Source organism: Pomacea canaliculata, linkage group LG10, assembly GCF_003073045.1.
Source record: "Pomacea canaliculata isolate SZHN2017 linkage group LG10, ASM307304v1, whole genome shotgun sequence".
Taxonomy (NCBI): Eukaryota; Metazoa; Mollusca; class Gastropoda; order Architaenioglossa; family Ampullariidae; genus Pomacea; species Pomacea canaliculata.
This window is the reverse complement of record NC_037599.1, coordinates 19,811,126-19,828,235: the sequence shown is the minus strand read 5'-3', so window position 1 is coordinate 19,828,235 and position 17,110 is coordinate 19,811,126. Positions and strand designations below refer to the sequence as shown.

Genomic DNA, 17,110 nt, shown 5'->3' with positions numbered 1-17,110 from the left:
TCTCTTTCTCTCTCTTGCCAGAGGGTCGAGTGTCGTCGCAATGTGACAGTTGCTAATCTACCACCCGGATATCGGACTGACTGAGGTGAATTTTGTTTGTTTGTTTGTTCTTTTTTTCCAGACTGAAATGCTTTATGTTGACAGTAAATGTCCTCGAGAATATACAATGTTTCTTTTTCTTTTTTTTTTTTTTTTTTGGTGTTTTTTTTTTATCAATAGCACAACATATATGATATTTATCACATTGATTACTACATTCATTCAGTATAGAAGGGGGGAAAAGAGTAAAGAGAAAGATGTGGAGAAGAAGTGAAAGAGAACATCCCAGCTTCCACTAATTGCATTTTGTTTCTACCCGCTATATCTGCATACCAGTGTTTTACTTTGTGACTGAAATTTCTTTCTTATAGGCCGAATGACTTTATGAGCAGCAGTTATCTATCTCCCATAGATCGGCTTACAAAATTTAAAATTAAAAATGTACTACTTGTGAACTGCTGGAAATGATTTAAATTGCATTGTCGTCTGAAATTAGTAACTGGTGAAAATTTCAGACCTTTAGGACGATGGGAAGTGGATCAAAAATGGATTACAAATTTGATCGAAGACAGGCAGGCAGGCAGGCAGGCAGAATTAAATAACGCTGTGTATTAAAAAAAGTTCTCTAACCTGAAGGAGACAGGCAAAAAGTATGCGGAGCCATAATCAAAGAACATAAAATTCACAAAATGAGTTTGATACGCATTCATTAAGCAGTTACAAAAATGTGCAGTAAGTCGTTTTAAACAACTAGATGTCAGACACACACACACACACAAATCAGACAGGAAGGAAGGTTGGTAAGTAATAAGTATACAGACAGTACAAGGTAAAGGGAGATAAGATAAAGTCATTTCTTTTCGAATCCAATGGAAATTTTTCGACTGATGGGCCGAAGCGGTTCGGTTTCTTTCATCTTCAAGCGCTGCAGCAATGCGTCTCTTGTTGCTGTTGCTGGCACAAACGTGAAGTACTTGCTTTTCTCCATGTCATGAGCAGATATACCACTGGCTTTAGTTACTAATTTTTGTCTGAGAGGATGCAAGCGTTTGTACTGCTCGACCAGTCCGAGATAAAAAAGAATGTCGTCAGTTGACATGAATGGAAGCCCTAATAACTCTGACCCGTGGTCAATTTGTTTCATCATGTACTCTTTACAGTTGTAGAAGACCTGCTGCATGTCATACTCGTCAGCCAGCTGAAGAAGAGCCGCAAGGATTTCATCTGTAGATAAAATTTGTTTAAAATATAGCAAAGAGAAAGACATTTATTGATCAACATTTATGGTAAACAAGAGGGGAATGCAGCTACTTCAAAGCGCAGATTACTTATAGCATATATTTATATATTATGTGAGTGCGCGCACAGTACATTTCTGAATCGGCTGACATGTCTAGCATACAATGTCGTCTTTAATAATCAAATTTTATGAAGGTTGAGCAAGGTAGTGTTGCAATTTCTGTCACTATTATCATTGATTTAATTCTAGGTATCATTTATTAACAAACGAGAACTATGTACCGCTAAATTACACCATAATAAAATAATAAACAAGAATAATAGTGCACGAAGGTCAGCGCAGTTCACGATTAAATTTAATTAAGTATCAAGATGATCGACAGTTAATTGACTAGACTCACTGTTGATGAAGTCCATCGAGTCTCCAGGGTAGACCTGTTTCAGAAGCTGAAGAACTTCATCATATTTCTTTCCAGGCAGTTCGATATCCACTAAATCCTTCTCTCTGAAGTCGCCTGTAAACATTCTAGCAAAGACTGGCGAATGTATCATCAGGTAAGTTTTGCTGACATACAGTTTCCGACCCTCTACCACCAGAGCGACGTCAGAAAACTGGTCCTTCTCCTCAAATTGGTTCGGAACCTGTCTCATTGTTTCCATAGTAACAGATGTTTCCTCCTTACAGTATCAACACTAACTGCATAATGTCGTCGACGAAAGCTTTCTGTTAGCTCTGGAAAATTTCAGTTTTCTAAGTAACAGATACATAATTTCTACGAAATTCTTAGATCAACCGTTAATGGGAAAGCCCGTTTTTGTTTAACGGGTTTTCCCGTTAACTCTTGATCGAAGCGAGACTTGTTGTGTTGCGAGTCAGTTAAAAAGAAGAATATATAGGATGGGGAAGGCTATGCCCACAACACAGATAAATAGGTATGGTAGTTGCTACTTAAAAATATCACCTGCAGTTTGCATTCAAGAAGAGTGTTAGCCTCATATTAACATTTGTAACCTGGTCTGTGAACTGGAATCCTTCCTGACAAGAGCATTCACACACATACATGAATGAAGAAATAACAAATGTTTTGAAATCATTAAGCAACAAAAGGCAGCTGGCCCACATTCTTAATTGTAGAATTCTCCCCCAAAATTGTCTCAAACTGTTTTTTCTTCTCACCACCTATTTTAACCACCTTTTTGATAAGGGACTTTTTACTGACTAGTGGATTGAATTGATAATAATTAAAACACTCTCACACAGACACAGAAAAGGAATTTTAGCAAACCAGAAAACTATCTAGACATTTTCCTACTAAATCTCTGTAGAAAAAAAAAGATCGCCGACACTGCCGTGTACCTGAGTCTACAGTTTAAGTCTACACATGTAAGACACTTTATAAATGCCATGAACTCATCCCTCAGGTCAGTCAGGTGAAGGAGGTATGTGCATACTAAATAACCATGATGATTATTAATTTACTTTCACTGTACAACCACAAACAAAACTGGGAAAAAATTAAGGAAAAACGATTGCCCACTCTTGACTAGCATCAATTTTAGTGAACTTTCTGAGTAACCGAAAAGAAACTCGTTTGGATTTATTAGATAACACGAAGTACGGGCAATTCCGGGTAAACGAAACGACCGTTTTATTCTTCTTCTTATTATTATTCTTATTATTCTTCTTATTATTATTCAGCCAAGAGTTAGGATTAACAGGCTCTGGTAGTAAAGACTCTTCCAAGCTCCGTCTCCTTATTGCAGCGAAGGGGATGAAGAACGAAAGTTGTTAACAACAATTTACAGCACTTTCAGTTTGCATTCAAGAGAAATGCTAATTTCTGTCACCAGCTCTGTGAACTAGAATCATTTTCCACGCAAAGAATGAGTTGATGTACCTGGTCCAGTCAACGCTCTCCCCCTCCCTCTCCCCCCGCAATAATTATCTTCTCTCGTCTGTCTTATAAATGACTTATATTTCATTGTTTTTAATCATGATAGGTTAATTTGCTTAAAATTTATTTTCTCAAGTACATCAGAGTTAGAAATCGGCAGTCCGTAGCATTCTATAACAGACAAAATAAAAAGATAAAAAATAATAACAGGCTGACATGTCTGATGGAGTCGTTAGAGGGCAAAGGGGGGGGGGGGCTGCCTTCAAAGGAAAGGCTGACTTTAGTTTAAAGTTTTAATGTGAGCGAACTCAAACAGCTTCACCTTACACAATAAAGTCGGCAAGTGAAGGCCATCATGTACTCATTTGTTGTTCATTCAATTATCACAAGGTTTGTTGTGTAGTCAAAAAGACAAAAATGAAATAAAAATAAAGTTTGAAAATTCAGTTGTTTTTATATTTGTTTCATTTGCTCTATTCATCCTTCTCTCCTTTATATATTCTAGTTTTGTTTGTTTGTGGAGAATACATTCAGTCCTTACCCTGACAGTTTGTTCAGATGTTCTTAAATTGGTGTTTTGAATTTGGGGTTACTGTTGCTTGCTTATTAAAACCACGGGCCCTCCAACAACATCCAGGCCACAATATATATGCAAGCACAAAGGTGTGAGAACGAACGAACGCACAATCACATGGAATACGAATGCACGACATGCGGACACTTTTATCAGGAACTCGTCCTGAGTCATAACTGCAGGGTGGCGCGATTGGGGTGGGTGCTTCTGCGTTGATATTCCCTCCGTACTCATGAAGGAATTGGAAAACAAAGAACTCCGATATTAATAAGGAATGCATATTGTGTGAACGACTGTGTGAAGGTAAATGTTGCAATCGCGAATACTCCGAGCCCTTAACTGGACAAACGCAGGTGAATGACAGTCTGGTAACACACCTGTTCAAAGACCAAACAAGCAGCCGTGTCGAGATTTCGCACCACACATTTAATGGTCACAATTGAAGATATAATGAAAGGAAAAAATAAAAAAGACACTTTTTATCCAAGCTATTGACCTTTGACACTAACAGGTCAACTGGTGACACATCACATTGAATTTTACATAATACAAGTATATCTAAAAGGCAAAGGAAAAAATATGTCCAATGAAGAGAATTCTAAGGATTAAAGCTGGTCTCTAAGCCAGAAGTAAGGGTAAAGAAAAGTGGTTACATTAAGCATAATCCATAGCAAAGAAATGAAGGTCACAATAACTTAGGAAAAAATGCAACAGTGGGATCCGATGGGTACAAGATCACTGCAGGCAATACACAACATACAACGATTTATTCCACGAAATGAAAAGGAGTTTCACTTTCGTTTCACAGTGTTTCTGTTCTCAGCTTCGAGTGGCATGCCGACTTTCATTTGTGTAAAGTCTCGAGATGTCTCCTCGCCTCGTTGACAAAACTGTTTCAGGGTTAGGGTTAGCTTGCCATCATACCTGTTACAGCCTCACCTGGGGGTGTAGTGACCTGCCCATCTTGACCCCAGCTTGTGCAACGTCGAACTGTTTGGCTGCGTGCAGTTCTGTGCGAGTTAGAAACAAGACTAACCCCAATTTCGCATCAGAAAAGTACATTTATACCTAATTGCATTGACTGGTTTTTTTTTTAAGAAATTCCAGATACTAAAAGTAGGTTGCTGGCCTGGTAACTGCCATTTTATTAATGTCCAAGGAATCGTAAATTTCAATTTTTCATCAAGGAGGTCAGTAAAGTTTGCCATTTCACCAGAAAAAGGTACTTCAGAAAGAGGACATTTTTTAAAAAAACAATACAGTGTTAAAGATAGTGTTGCTAATGATTGCGAGGCTCACAGTCTTGTGGTCCGTAGGTCCAGTGAAAGTGAAGTCCACCAGGGCAGCGAGTCACCTGCAAGGTGTTCACCATCCCTCTCCTTCCGTCGTCTTCACTTCCCCGGCTAAATCAGTCACATTCCTGCAGGACATCTACTGGGGAGCAGCATCATCTCTTCAGCTACATAGCAGAGCAGGTCTTGAAACAGAAACCTTCTGTTCCGCAGTGAAGCTCACCAACCACTAGTTTGAATCATCTCCATGCCAGTAACGGTTTCAATACTTCACATTAACATCATCTCTACTGTGATAGTGAGCCTACAGGTGGGTTTCACTATGATGTATTTTAAAAGAGTCGAAATGCAAGCTGTGCAAAAATGTGTGATTAAGATGGCGATCAAAAGCTGAAATGTTAGTTTTTGAAAGTTTGACAACAACTTACTGCCTAATATCAGTAGAAACCAAGGTAAGGATTACTACGAGAGCGATTTTATCACGGAGTGGTAAGATGGTCAAGTCCGCGTCAGCCATCAAGATGGTGTTTTGTGGTGATGAACTACTCTTCGAGCCCTTCAATGATGCCGTTATATAAACAAACAAACAAACAAACAAACAAACAAACAAACAAACAAACAAACAAACAAACAAACAAACAAAAGCTAAACTAAAAAGACTGTCAGGATACACAACCACGTATTTAAATGCAACTCACTTAGGCTTCTTTTGTACAAGACTTTACTCTACGGACTTTATCCATTCTCGGATGTTTTTGGAAAAGTCACCATGAGAGCGCTCTATTGCCTTACTGCGCAGCATCAGGGCGTCTTTGATGGCTGCTACAGGTACAGAACAAAATCTTTTGCTTTGTTCCATCTTTGTGGCCGGTATACAGGCTGCAAGCTGTACAAGTCTCTGTCGTAACGAATGCAACCGTGCATAGCGGTCAACGATCCCAAGGTAAAAGAGAATGAGGTCAACCGTATATTCGGGATACAGCTGGTATATCTTCTTTTCGATGTACTGCTGGCAGTTGTGGAAGACCTGCTGCACGTCGTACTCGTCGGCGAGCTGAAGAAGTTCCGGTAGGGTTTCATCTGGAGAAAAAGTTCTACAAGTGCATGAGAATATACGGAACCGTGCAAGAATGCAAACAGAATGAGAGAACATGGTCTTAATAAACTCTTTGTAATTTATTTCTTTGTGAAGGTGTCAGAGTGAATATTCTTCTCATTGGTTTGTTCAGAGATTCTGAGAGGTGTGTATACAGATATTTATTTCACTGCAGCTTCACAGTCTCCTTGTGTTTTCATTTATGAAGCTCATAAGGGGGCAACAATCTCACACTTGTTTACACGGTGTCATGGTTCAGTTCTGCTCCAACTTCTTTAGTTGGATGCCTTGCTGAAATAATTGAGCAACAAGGGATAATATTTACATCCATAGTAATGGATGCAAATAATGAGGATATTTCATCAAGGTTGGTGACCTACGTCAACATCCAATCAGCATTTAGTGATAGTGAATTACAATATTATTTTACATTTTTAAAATGATATCGTTTGGTATTCAAACTCTCGCCTTGCTTGAGAGTTATAGAAAACAAAATCAAATATTCAAAGGACATTAAATATAATGGGTACAATAATTTTAAATACCACAAAATACTTAATTGCGGGAAGCAATGATTATCTACTCTTGAATTTGAAGTTCACATACTATGAACGACTCTGTAAATGAGATATGAACATAGAACAGACTAAACTCACTGTTGATTAGGTCGACGACATTTCCGGGGTAGATTTGCTCCAAAAGTGCTGCCATTGTGGAATATTTTTTCTCTGGAAGAGGAATTTCTCCTAATTCTTTTTCTTTGAAGTCGGCTGTAAACATTGTTTCAAAAACCGGTGAATGTATCATCAGCAGAGTCTTACTAACATGCAGTTTGTGACCCTCCACCACTAGCACGAGGTCAGAGAATTTGTCATCTGCTTCAAATGGGCGTTTTGACAACTGGTCGGTGGCTGAGGATGTCATATCACCTTCCATCAAAATGGTTGTTTACCGACGACAGAAAGATGACGTGTAACAAGAAAATAACACAAATGTCGGAATGAACGATGCACGACCGGCGAATTCCTATATGCCGTTAGGCGACACACACCTGGAAAAGTGCTGTGAAGGAAATCCCGTTGTCACCAGGGTAAACAGCGTCTTCACCATGCCTCTGATAATAGGTCAGTCACGTGGTTGAGCGACGATCTTGTAAATGAAGGCCGATGTTTATGTGGGTGTTTTTTTTAAAAATGGTTTCGCCTGTGCGAGGGAAGGTAGGAGTACACTTGATGCTGACTTTTACAAGCCGTCAGTGTTCCCTAATTCATATCCTGACCCCTGGTTGGGTGAGGAAGACGTTTTATTGTCAGGCTAGTCAGTTACTGTTCAGTTACTGACAGTTACAGTCAATTACTGTCAGTGCCTGTGATGTCTACCCCGCTTATTGTCCGGGTAGTAAGTGGAGACAAGTAGTAGTCAGCACCGCGTGTACTCCTACCTTCCCTGGCACGGACGATACCACTCACTTCACGAAGGAGGGAAGATATCAGCCTTTTGTACATAACATTGTGCCATAGAAAATCTCTCATTCAGCAGTTACAGGTGGAAGAGTCAGATACAGAAAGACCGTGCTACACTCTTTCACGCATTAAGCAGATATCTTTCTACTACACACTATCTGAACTTAGTACTGAGGCAACTGTAGAAAGCAACTCCTCTATGAATCACATCGCTCTTCATACCTGTCAACGAAGCTGAATGGTGTAGTTTGACGAAAATGGATGAAATAATTCTATCAGTGCCCATATTCCGATTTTACATACGATATTGAAAAGAACTGCTAAATGATGATTGGGTCAAAGATACTTAATACTATCTAAATAGTATCTTAGCCATAGGACACCGACCTAAGCTCTAAACACTCGATCCTCACTGGTGGCGACTTGCAGAACTTGACTGTCGACCATCAGACGGAGGGGCAGTCTACCAACAATGCGGAAGACCGTGAATGAGACTTGTTGTTACTAATTGTCACTGAAGGTTCCACTCAGCATGGGCTTGTAGAAAAACTGAAAGACTCTACATTGATATAGTCTACATCCTTACTTAACTTAGTCACATCAGCTCGACCATCCGCACACGTGCACACACACACACACACACACAGAGACAATATTTTCACATAGTGATCGCAAACAGAACAAATATTAATTATTGCAAGTAAAAACACCTTTATTTGTGATTGAAGATACATGAAATTGAATATGAACGTACAGTTATTATAGTTCCCTTGCGGTATAATAATAATCTCAGACAGCTACAATAACATTTGAACCATTCCACAACAGAGAAACTTTGAGCCTCCGGTCTAATTTATTAAATACATAGCCAATATTATTGTTAAATACTGTCCTCCGATTACATATGTAAATGATATTTAAAAAGATTCTTTGGATACTAAATGATCATTAGTAAAGAAATGACATGCTGCTAATGATATCTACCAATAAGGCTTTCTTTACATCCCGTTCATTTGCCTTCATTAGTCCCAATGCGACTAAACCATTTCTGCATCGGTTATTTTCACCAAATCTTGTGTAATAATCAGCGACGATATCGGTTACTTTCTTGATTTCGTGTTTTAAGTTGCAGCAGCAAGGCATCTCTCGTAGCTGTGGCAGGCACAGAAAGAAAGTACTTGCTTTTCTCCATCTCGTGGACAGGTATTTGACTTGCTCGATGTACCATATTCTCTCTTAATGAATGAAGTCGCTCGAATCGCTCAACCAGCCCGAGATAAAACAGAATATAATCTGTCGATATCGTTTCTCCTGAGCACTGGCTACATAATTGCATGCCTATGAAGTTTGTGCAGTTTGTGAACACCTGCTCAACATCGTATTCATCTGCGAGTTGAAGAAGGTCTTCAATGTTTTCCCCTGAAGCAAACAAAAATTACAGATATTAGCTGCAGTCTGTAGACGATTCCTTTCATGAAAATAGGAATACATAGGATGGTGCAGGTAAGTTTACTTCCAAATCTTTGTCCTACAATTGTTGAGTATCCTCTTCTCTGTCAATGCAGTTTAACTGGAGAGTCGTAAATGCACCTAACATTACAGCTTCCCAGGATTCTACTGTGGTGACTTACCTCTTCACACCTGAATGATTTTGATATTTTGGAACTCTAAATGCTTGTGCCACAGATGAATTTTGTCCCTTAGCGATTACTATGGTCAGGCGCTGCTTTCATTCAGGGTCAGACCGCGAACACTACTTATTCTGATGGAACTGAACAAGCAATCAGAAAGGCAGGAACCTGTCAGCAGTGATGCTGAGGTAAACAAATCTCCAAGGCTTAATATTGATAACAGTAATAAACATTAGCGTTTGTCTAAGTGCTCGTTATGATGTTCCCACAACAACAATATCGCCTGACGACGTTTTGTCAGTCTGGAAAGGTCACTCCTATCCTCGCAGAGAGTCCAAAACTTCAGAAGTTCCCTTAAGTCCCATTGTATTGACAAAAGCAATGTACTGACGAACAAGTCTGTATATCATGTTGACCAGTGCTTTAATATACCGTACTTTCGTCCCAAAATAATGTGTTTTATGTTTTATAACATATTGCAATCTTCATCAGAAAACTATCTCCGTTTCCCACCAGTAAACAAGCAGAAGACGTCAGAAGAGCAAGGTACTACAATAAAAGGCTGTGTGTCCAACATGTTTAGTTAATAGATGACTGCCAAATAATGTTCAATTAACGAATAACGAATTGGTCACAATTTAAGTACTGTTACTATGAACAGTAAACAGCACCCTTTATTCCAATTAATTCTTAACTTCAAGTTATCATTCTGTATTACCGACATCTATAAAGAATAAAACCACTTACCACTGATTGAGTAAATGGGGTCTCCAGGATAAATCTGCTCCAAAAAGTCGAACACTGCAGAATACTTCTTTCCTGGAAGCTGAATCTCTCCAGACCCTTTCTCTTTGAAGTCAGCCAAAAGCATTCTTTCAAACACAGGCGAATGTAACATGAGTAAAGTTTTATGAACATGAAGTTTGCGACCTTCGACCACTAGGGTGATGTCGGAATGTTGATCGCCTGTTTGAAATCGGTTAGTATGTACTTCTTCCTCTTCTTTTTCATCTTCTTTAGATATCTCTGACTCTTCTGATTCTCGCTTTACCTCAGTCCTCTTTGCCTCCATATTTTGAGCAGACATAAGGGTGGAGTGAAAAAGGTAAATTAAGTGAACGCGGTAAAGCAGTGTGTGTGTGTGTGCTCACCCTGGTTTTTACAGAGGTAGACAGTTTCCTTGAAGCGGCATTACCGCACAATTCCTAGACACGAGCCGTGAAAGGAAACCGAAAATATCAGTCGATCGAAAAAAAAAATCCAACCTAACTGGTGGCTGCGACACCCTTTATGTTTAATTTTACACACATCCGTGTTTGTTTTTCAGTGAAGCACTAGTCACACAAATTTCACGGAAAAGAACAGTAAAGGGAAACCGAAAGTCTCGGTCGAGGGACTCACCTGACACTCACTGACAAAGAATCGACTACTACTACTAATGATAATAACAACAACAACAGAATGTGTAAAGCACATTTTCTTGAGTTAATGCGAGCTCAGTTTGCTGCACATGACAGACTACAAGACTACAAACAAACCGACAGAACACACTAGAAGCACAAGTATCGGCAAAGACATGACATCGTGAAATAGATGCATTGAGGAAGTTTCGAGTAGTGAGTGGGACAGTATTTTTCATTATGTAAGATATTTCTTAAAGAGACGGGCTTTGAGGTAGGATTTGAAGACGTAGATGAAATTCGGAGAGAAAAGGGAATAGAATTTCAAACAGTTTGGCATTGAAGAAAAAGGACCGTCTGCTAAATTTCACAGGTCTGATTCATGGTACAGGAGGGGTGGCAATACAAGCAGACCGAAGAGACCAACTCGGGGGGTAAGACGCTAGTAGCTCAGACGGGTATGTTGGGTCAAGGCCGTGAAGATAACGGTAACAGTGTGGCGGTCTTGAGGTCAGTGTGATCTGGGACTGGCAGCCAGTGATGCTCGCGGAGCAGAGGTGTAGCAGGGTCCACTTTGGAACACAATACAAGCGACATTATTCTGAGTTTGTCCAGTAGGCGGCCAGGGAGATTTAAAAAAAAAAGTTTTCAGTTTTCACAAGTCGCTGCAGGGGCAATGAACTGTAAGAGTTATGTCTGCGGCACGCTGTGTTAAGCTGTTGTGCTACTTAGATAACAAGCAGACTTTCGTGATGCACCCTTGCACCGCTGAACAACAACAATACAAGTGTTTTCTACCTGGCACAATTTATTTCCACAGTTTGTTTACTCGACCACTCTCATGCTAACAAGGAAACTAGATTACATATTCATTCAAAGGAAGCAGTGAAATATAAGGATGTAATAGGAAGAAGGAATTCATGGCCATATAATTATAAACAGGCGCAGACCAAAATGTTCATCACGTCTACAGCAACAGCTTCCATCCCTTCCGGTCGTGACTGTTGTCATGGATCCCAAGTTAATCAACTCAAAAGCCCCTCAGTGCCTTCAGGATTCAGGTTGCAATAAATTAACCAATAACAAAGATACAACAAGAAGCGTTATACATATTAAGTGTTAAAAGCATGTAGGAAGGACATAGTAGCACCAGATCCAGCACTGAAAGTACTTATTGCACTGGTTACGAAGCTCTGTCCATCAAAACATCGCAACAGGAAATAGAAAACAAAAGAATCACTTTCAGCGATCGCAGACAATTTTCATCCTCCGATCTCACCTCTTCAATCCTCTGCCAATATTATTGTTAACATCATAGCCATCCTTCTCTATAATATCATTAGTCTAATTTTCTGTTATTAAATAACGTTGTCTTGTACTAACATTCTAGTATATTTACTAAAGCTCCTTATGAGGACATTGTATAGGTAGTTGTTTTTTTGTATATCATGTTAAACTTTCCATACCCAACAAGATCCATGTTTAGTGTCTAATGCCAACCTCTCATACTACAAGGCACTTTTCTTATAAAATATCGCCAAATAAACGACCATGATATACATAATCACATCAACCGAATCAGAATGCATATTTATAAAAAGAGTTACTACATTGTCAAAATACATATATATAATATGTACATATTAGGAGATGCAGGAGAGATAGTTATTGTTGTGGTGGTAGTTGGGAACGAGAGAGAGTTTCTTCACAATAAATATTAAATTAAAGACACTCTACTAATGAGCAATGATTATTAAATAAAGGAGACTGTATTAATGAAATTTTGATCAAAGGGAGTTCTCTAACATGAGAAAAAAATCTGTAGACAGTCTTAGGATTGGAAATAAACTTCCTGATGGTCTACTTCAGGGGTGAGCAATTAATTTTCCCAAGGGGCCGCATGAGAAATTGGGATGGTTTTAGAGGGCCGGACTAATATAGTTTTACCAAATACAGTATATATATATAACTCTGAACGGGCGGGCGGGCCAGCGGGCGGGCCGGTCAGAGACAGGAGGCGGGCCGGATCCGGCCCTCGGGCAGCCCTTTGCCCAAGTCTGGCCTACGTATTTCTACCGACCAACCGACTAAGTGGCATGCCACCTAATATGTGTAATACTTTAATCTTCACACATAAACACCAGAATATTTTACATGTTTTACTAAAAAAGTGACTTACAAATATATATTTAATGAAACTCATCATCAGTTTCCTTATCATCACGGATGCCAGGAACTCAGGTTTACGTAGATGTGAGATTCATAAGCAGCTAAAGACTGTTTCTCATTTCATAATTATTGCACTTACACACGTTTGCATACAAGGCAGTGATATCAGACTAATACTTTTCTCTCCCTTTATTGTATATATATATAGAAAGAGAGATAATTTCTTCATTATTACTTTGATTGTTAGAATAATCTAATTAACTACGTAATGAAGGCTTGCATGTAGACAGACTCTAGGTAACAAGATACCCCTGGGGTTTTAACGTGAACTATTAGCACACAGTGACCGAGGTTTGAAATTCTCGACCAACTTGTTTACGTCAGGTACTAAATTCGTATAAGTTGTATCCTTGATAAAACGTTCCACTGCCTTGTGTCTCAATAGCAGAGCATCTCTAATGGCTGTGGCAGGTACAAAATGATAAAACTTGTTTTTTTCCATTTCTTCAGCAGGTATACATGCTGCTAGCCACACAAGATAATTTCTTAGCGAATCCAACCGTTTGTAACGTTCGACGACCCCAAGGTAGAGGAAAGTACGGTCTGCTGACCTCTTTAGACCGGGGTCACGTAGCCGCTGGATGATGTACTGCTTGGCGTTGTGGAAAACGTGCTGCATGTCATACTCGTCTGCGAGCTCAAGAAGGTCTGGTAAGGTTTTGTCTGAAGAAAAAAAAAGTGTTTGAGATGTATTATAGCATAAAGGATTATTTAAAGGGTGTCATCAGAAGTATAGACCATAATTACAAAAAAGTTGGGAAGGTTTCTAGGTGTGACAGAAGATGTGTATTTCTTCTTTGCAATCTTTTGTGCTTACATTAGTCTGGATTCTAGAGGACAATAAAGGAAAGTGTTGTTAATAGACTGTCTTGGAATAATTTGAGAGCTAGGAGGCTTGTAATGTTTGGAGTAAACAAACACAATCAACACTAAGCGGCTGTGTGTTGTCAGTGAGGCGGCATCGTATTTTTTAAAATCATTTAAAGGCTGTTTGCAGGAGATTGTCTCAGTAAAAAAAAAACATGGTCCATATTCTGTGGAACAATCTGTATAAATTGAATTTTTTGCTGGCTAATAAATCGACACAGCTTAATACATTTCTATATTGTCACCACTGTAATCCACTTGCATAGCTACTGATAGACTATATATATATACTGATAGATGAAGCGAATGCCGCATGACAGAAAGAGAGCCCTATCGTCTTTAATAATTAATAACATTGGCATAACGAGGGGTGTCGGCGTAAACTGTGAGGCTGTCATCATCAATTAGAATTCTTGCTCTTTGTGTAGAAGGAATGTGAAGTACCACTTACAAAGAAAAAGCCAATAATTACTACTTACATAATTAATATAAAACGAATGAAAAAATATAATAGTAAATTTATGACTAAAATGGCCGTTACAACAAGTACAATCCGATGTTCTTACCTTAAATCTTTGATTTACTTTGTTTTTAAGTATAAACAATGTGTATTAACCTATTTAAATGTGCGTTTTACTTACACACTGCTTCATAGTTTAAGGGAGAAATTATCCCAAGATGTAACTGTACTAATTTGTCATGCTGCACACTGTTAGTTCCACAATGTGACTATCTGAAAAAATAAATGTCATCTTTAGATAATGTTATTATTTTGTTTTCAGTCACAAAGCTAGAGATTAGATAAGCATTTTCCTTTCATTTTACACAACGTGAATTACAGGTGCTTGTTTCTTCTTTTGCGGCACATCGTCTTCAGTTGGAAATAAATTACGAATAACTATGGCGACTTGATCCAGCTTTCCAATGTAACATTCTGGTAAAATGGTCAAAATCCTGTCATCAGTATGGTGCAACATCATCATGATTGAGTTAAACGAGATGTTGAAAACTAGACTGTTATGAACAATGTGACATCAGAGAAATAATAAAAATATTAAGAATTATAAATGGATGCATAATTAGTGACACAAAATAAACAAGTAAACAACACAGAAACAAAGAAAATTGGATGACCTAGACATGCTGGGAAGGAAGCAATTGTTTACAGCAGCGGTTCTCAACCTGTGGGGCGCGACCCCCTGGGGGGTCGCGACGTGCCTACAAGGGGGTCGCGAAGGTGGTCCTTTTTTAAAAGTTTCTTATACCAGTATTAGTGAAATTAGTTTACATTGTGTAACCGAGTGGTGACAGGGCGATCAAACTCCAAATCTCTTCTCCCTATTCAAGTACACTGTCTCGGCATGCAGTGACTTCTCACTTCCAAAACTCAAAACACAATCCCCCTCTCAACAATTAAGCCTCCAATAGTCCAATCTCCCTCCTCTCGCCTTTTGCCCTCTCTCTTCCCCAATATCTCATCGCTGACTCCCTCTCCAGTCTCACCTCTCTTTTTTTAAAAAAAAAAACAAACATCTAAAAGGCACGCTGAAGCTGAACGTTGTGAATACTTCTCTGCAAGGGAAAGACACTACCATATTACAAACAGCTGACAAGATGAATGCTTTCGTTAGAAAAATTTCGTTGTGGACGCAAAAGATACGCCAGGAAAATATTTTGGATATGTTTCCGTGCTTGTGTAAGTGCAAGGCTGACAACTTGAATCTTGATCAGGTGACGAAAGTAATTATTGCCCATCTAAACGGACTGCAAGAAAGGTTTCAGCATTACTTCGCTGAAATTGATGTGACTAAATCCGATTGGATTCGTAATCCATTTCTGGCTGATCCTAGCACAAGCGGGTTGTCCACGGAAGAAGAAGAGCAGCTCATCGACCTTTCGAGTGACCAATCCCTGAAAATGGTCTTCCAAACAACACCAGTGCCAACATTCTGGATTAGCGTCAACGGTGAATATCCTCTCCTTTCTGAGAAAGCAATGAAAGTTCTGCCGCCATTTTCAACTTCGTATATGTGTGAGCAAGGATTTTCAGCATTGGCAGCACTGAAGTCTAAATACAGAAATCGTGTGGACGCAGAGGCTGAGCTGCGAATAGCAGTGGGTACGAACATCGCACACAGGTTCGCTTCTCTATGCAACAGCAAGCAGGCTCAACCTTCTCATTAATCAAAGTGAGTGTCCAATAAAACTAATAAAATAATATTTATTACCGCCACAGAATTTGCTTTAGTAAAATTTCATTAACAGTTATACTTCTTGCAGATACGAACTTTGTTCTTCCGTTGTTGAATTGCATTGATTTCCTCGACTCGGCGTTCGACGTTAGCTAAGGCTCCCCCGCTCTTCCACCGACCTCGCTGGCTAAGGGGGGTCGCGGACGTACCGGTGTTCGTCAGGGGGGGCGTCACAAGTAAAAGGTTGAGAACCGCTGGTTTACAGTGTACTTCACCATACGACAACGATTGAAAGCAGGTCAAACTCACCTGTAATCAAGTCCACGCCATCACCGGGGTAGATTTGCTCCAAAAGTTCCACCATTGTAGAGAATTTCTTTCCTGGAAGAGGAATCTCACTTGAGCATTTTTCTTTGAAGTCAGCTGTAAACATTTTGTTGAAAACAGGTGAGTGTATCATTAGAAGAATCTTATTAACATACAGTCTCCGACCTTCTACCTCTAGAGTGACATCAGAGAGGTCGTCAGATACTTCAAATCGGCTTTTTTGAGGATTGAGAGAAGTCTCCATCTTGCTTTACTATTTTGTCTTCTGAATTCTTGTAGCACTAAATGTCGAAAACATATGGATCTCAATCACTCCTTTTACAGTTGCAACAATAAAGCTGCTCCGTCACTTAAAATTTTCGTTGTTTTTGAAAAGTCTATTTTTTAGATGCTGTCTTCTGAATTCTTGTTGAGACACTGGCTAAAGAGAGCGACGAAGAATAGATAAACGACGTGCAGTTCGAAATCACCTTGTTGATTATTCAAGGCAGGACCGGGAATATTCCAGGAAGCATTAGTCTACTCACTCTTCCTTGAAAAGCACCGTGCGGGAAAACCCGTAAAGTAGTCTATATGTGGGACCACGTCACTGCGGATGCAGACTGCAAAACACTTTAGTAAACAGTCACATGAATCTTTGGTATACTAAATGAACATATAGGTCCCATGCACTCTGTTCACAGATTCACCAACAAAGCCACTCCGTCACTTAAAACTTCATTAATGATCTACAATTTAACTATTTTAGCTTAATAATCAACACCCCATTGTTTTCCTATCAGATTATTTAAGGTAAGGGGGTGGGATCATCCCAGAAACCTGAAATACACAACCTTGTTCACTGGCCTCACCATTGTCAGTGAGAA

General features: G+C 39.3%; 3 protein-coding genes across 5 annotated transcripts; all 3 read right to left on the bottom strand.

The window, feature by feature from the left end:
* Positions 1-729: 729 nt before the first annotated feature.
* LOC112574567 lies at positions 730-2,103 on the bottom strand. Its single transcript, XM_025255732.1, has 2 exons — positions 1,680-2,103; positions 730-1,263 (listed from the first exon to the last, which is right to left on the bottom strand). Exons 1-2 carry the CDS (start codon positions 1,936-1,938, stop codon positions 890-892), a joined length of 633 nt encoding a protein of 210 aa, XP_025111517.1. The 5' UTR covers positions 1,939-2,103; the 3' UTR covers positions 730-889.
* A 2,051-nt stretch (positions 2,104-4,154) lies between these two features.
* LOC112574448 (BTB and MATH domain-containing protein 42-like) lies at positions 4,155-10,504 on the bottom strand. Of its 2 annotated transcripts, XM_025255529.1 has the most exons (3): positions 9,977-10,504; positions 6,792-9,017; positions 4,155-6,119 (listed from the first exon to the last, which is right to left on the bottom strand). In XM_025255529.1, exons 2-3 carry the CDS (start codon positions 7,069-7,071, stop codon positions 5,761-5,763), a joined length of 639 nt encoding a protein of 212 aa, XP_025111314.1. In that variant the 5' UTR covers positions 7,072-9,017; positions 9,977-10,504; the 3' UTR covers positions 4,155-5,760. The 2 variants fall into 2 exon arrangements, with proteins under 2 accessions (XP_025111314.1, XP_025111313.1); XM_025255528.1 differs by lacking the exon at positions 4,155-6,119 and having other exon boundaries at positions 8,500-9,017; positions 9,977-10,494.
* A 915-nt stretch (positions 10,505-11,419) lies between these two features.
* Positions 11,420-16,834, bottom strand: LOC112574383. 2 transcript variants are annotated; one of them, XR_003101431.1, is made up of 3 exons: positions 16,227-16,825; positions 14,367-14,458; positions 11,420-13,521 (listed from the first exon to the last, which is right to left on the bottom strand). XR_003101431.1 is itself a non-coding variant. In XM_025255428.1 (2 exons), the coding sequence occupies exons 1-2, from the start codon at positions 16,486-16,488 to the stop codon at positions 13,118-13,120; spliced, it is 666 nt and encodes a 221-aa protein (XP_025111213.1). In that variant the 5' UTR covers positions 16,489-16,834; the 3' UTR covers positions 11,420-13,117. The 2 variants fall into 2 exon arrangements, 1 of the variants encoding a protein (XP_025111213.1); XM_025255428.1 differs by lacking the exon at positions 14,367-14,458 and having other exon boundaries at positions 16,227-16,834.
* Between the last annotated feature and the right edge of the window lie 276 nt (positions 16,835-17,110).

What these genes read in the sequence shown, in the direction of transcription:
- LOC112574567 (XM_025255732.1), bottom strand. Translation starts at nt 1,938, where the DNA reads ATGGAAACAATGAGACAGGTTCCGAACCAATTTGAGGAGAAGGACCAG. An exon ending in CTCGATGGACTTCATCAACA is followed by an intron (nt 1,264 to 1,679) that starts GTGAGTCTAGTC and finishes TTTTATCTACAG; the next exon opens with ATGAAATCCTTGCGGCTCTT.
- LOC112574448 (XM_025255528.1), bottom strand. Translation starts at nt 10,316, where the DNA reads ATGTCTGCTCAAAATATGGAGGCAAAGAGGACTGAGGTAAAGCGAGAA. An exon ending in CCCCATTTACTCAATCAGTG is followed by an intron (nt 9,018 to 9,976) that starts GTAAGTGGTTTT and finishes TGTTTGCTTCAG; the next exon opens with GGGAAAACATTGAAGACCTT.
- LOC112574383 (XM_025255428.1), bottom strand. Translation starts at nt 16,488, where the DNA reads ATGGAGACTTCTCTCAATCCTCAAAAAAGCCGATTTGAAGTATCTGAC. An exon ending in TGGCGTGGACTTGATTACAG is followed by an intron (nt 13,522 to 16,226) that starts GTGAGTTTGACC and finishes TTTTTTCTTCAG; the next exon opens with ACAAAACCTTACCAGACCTT.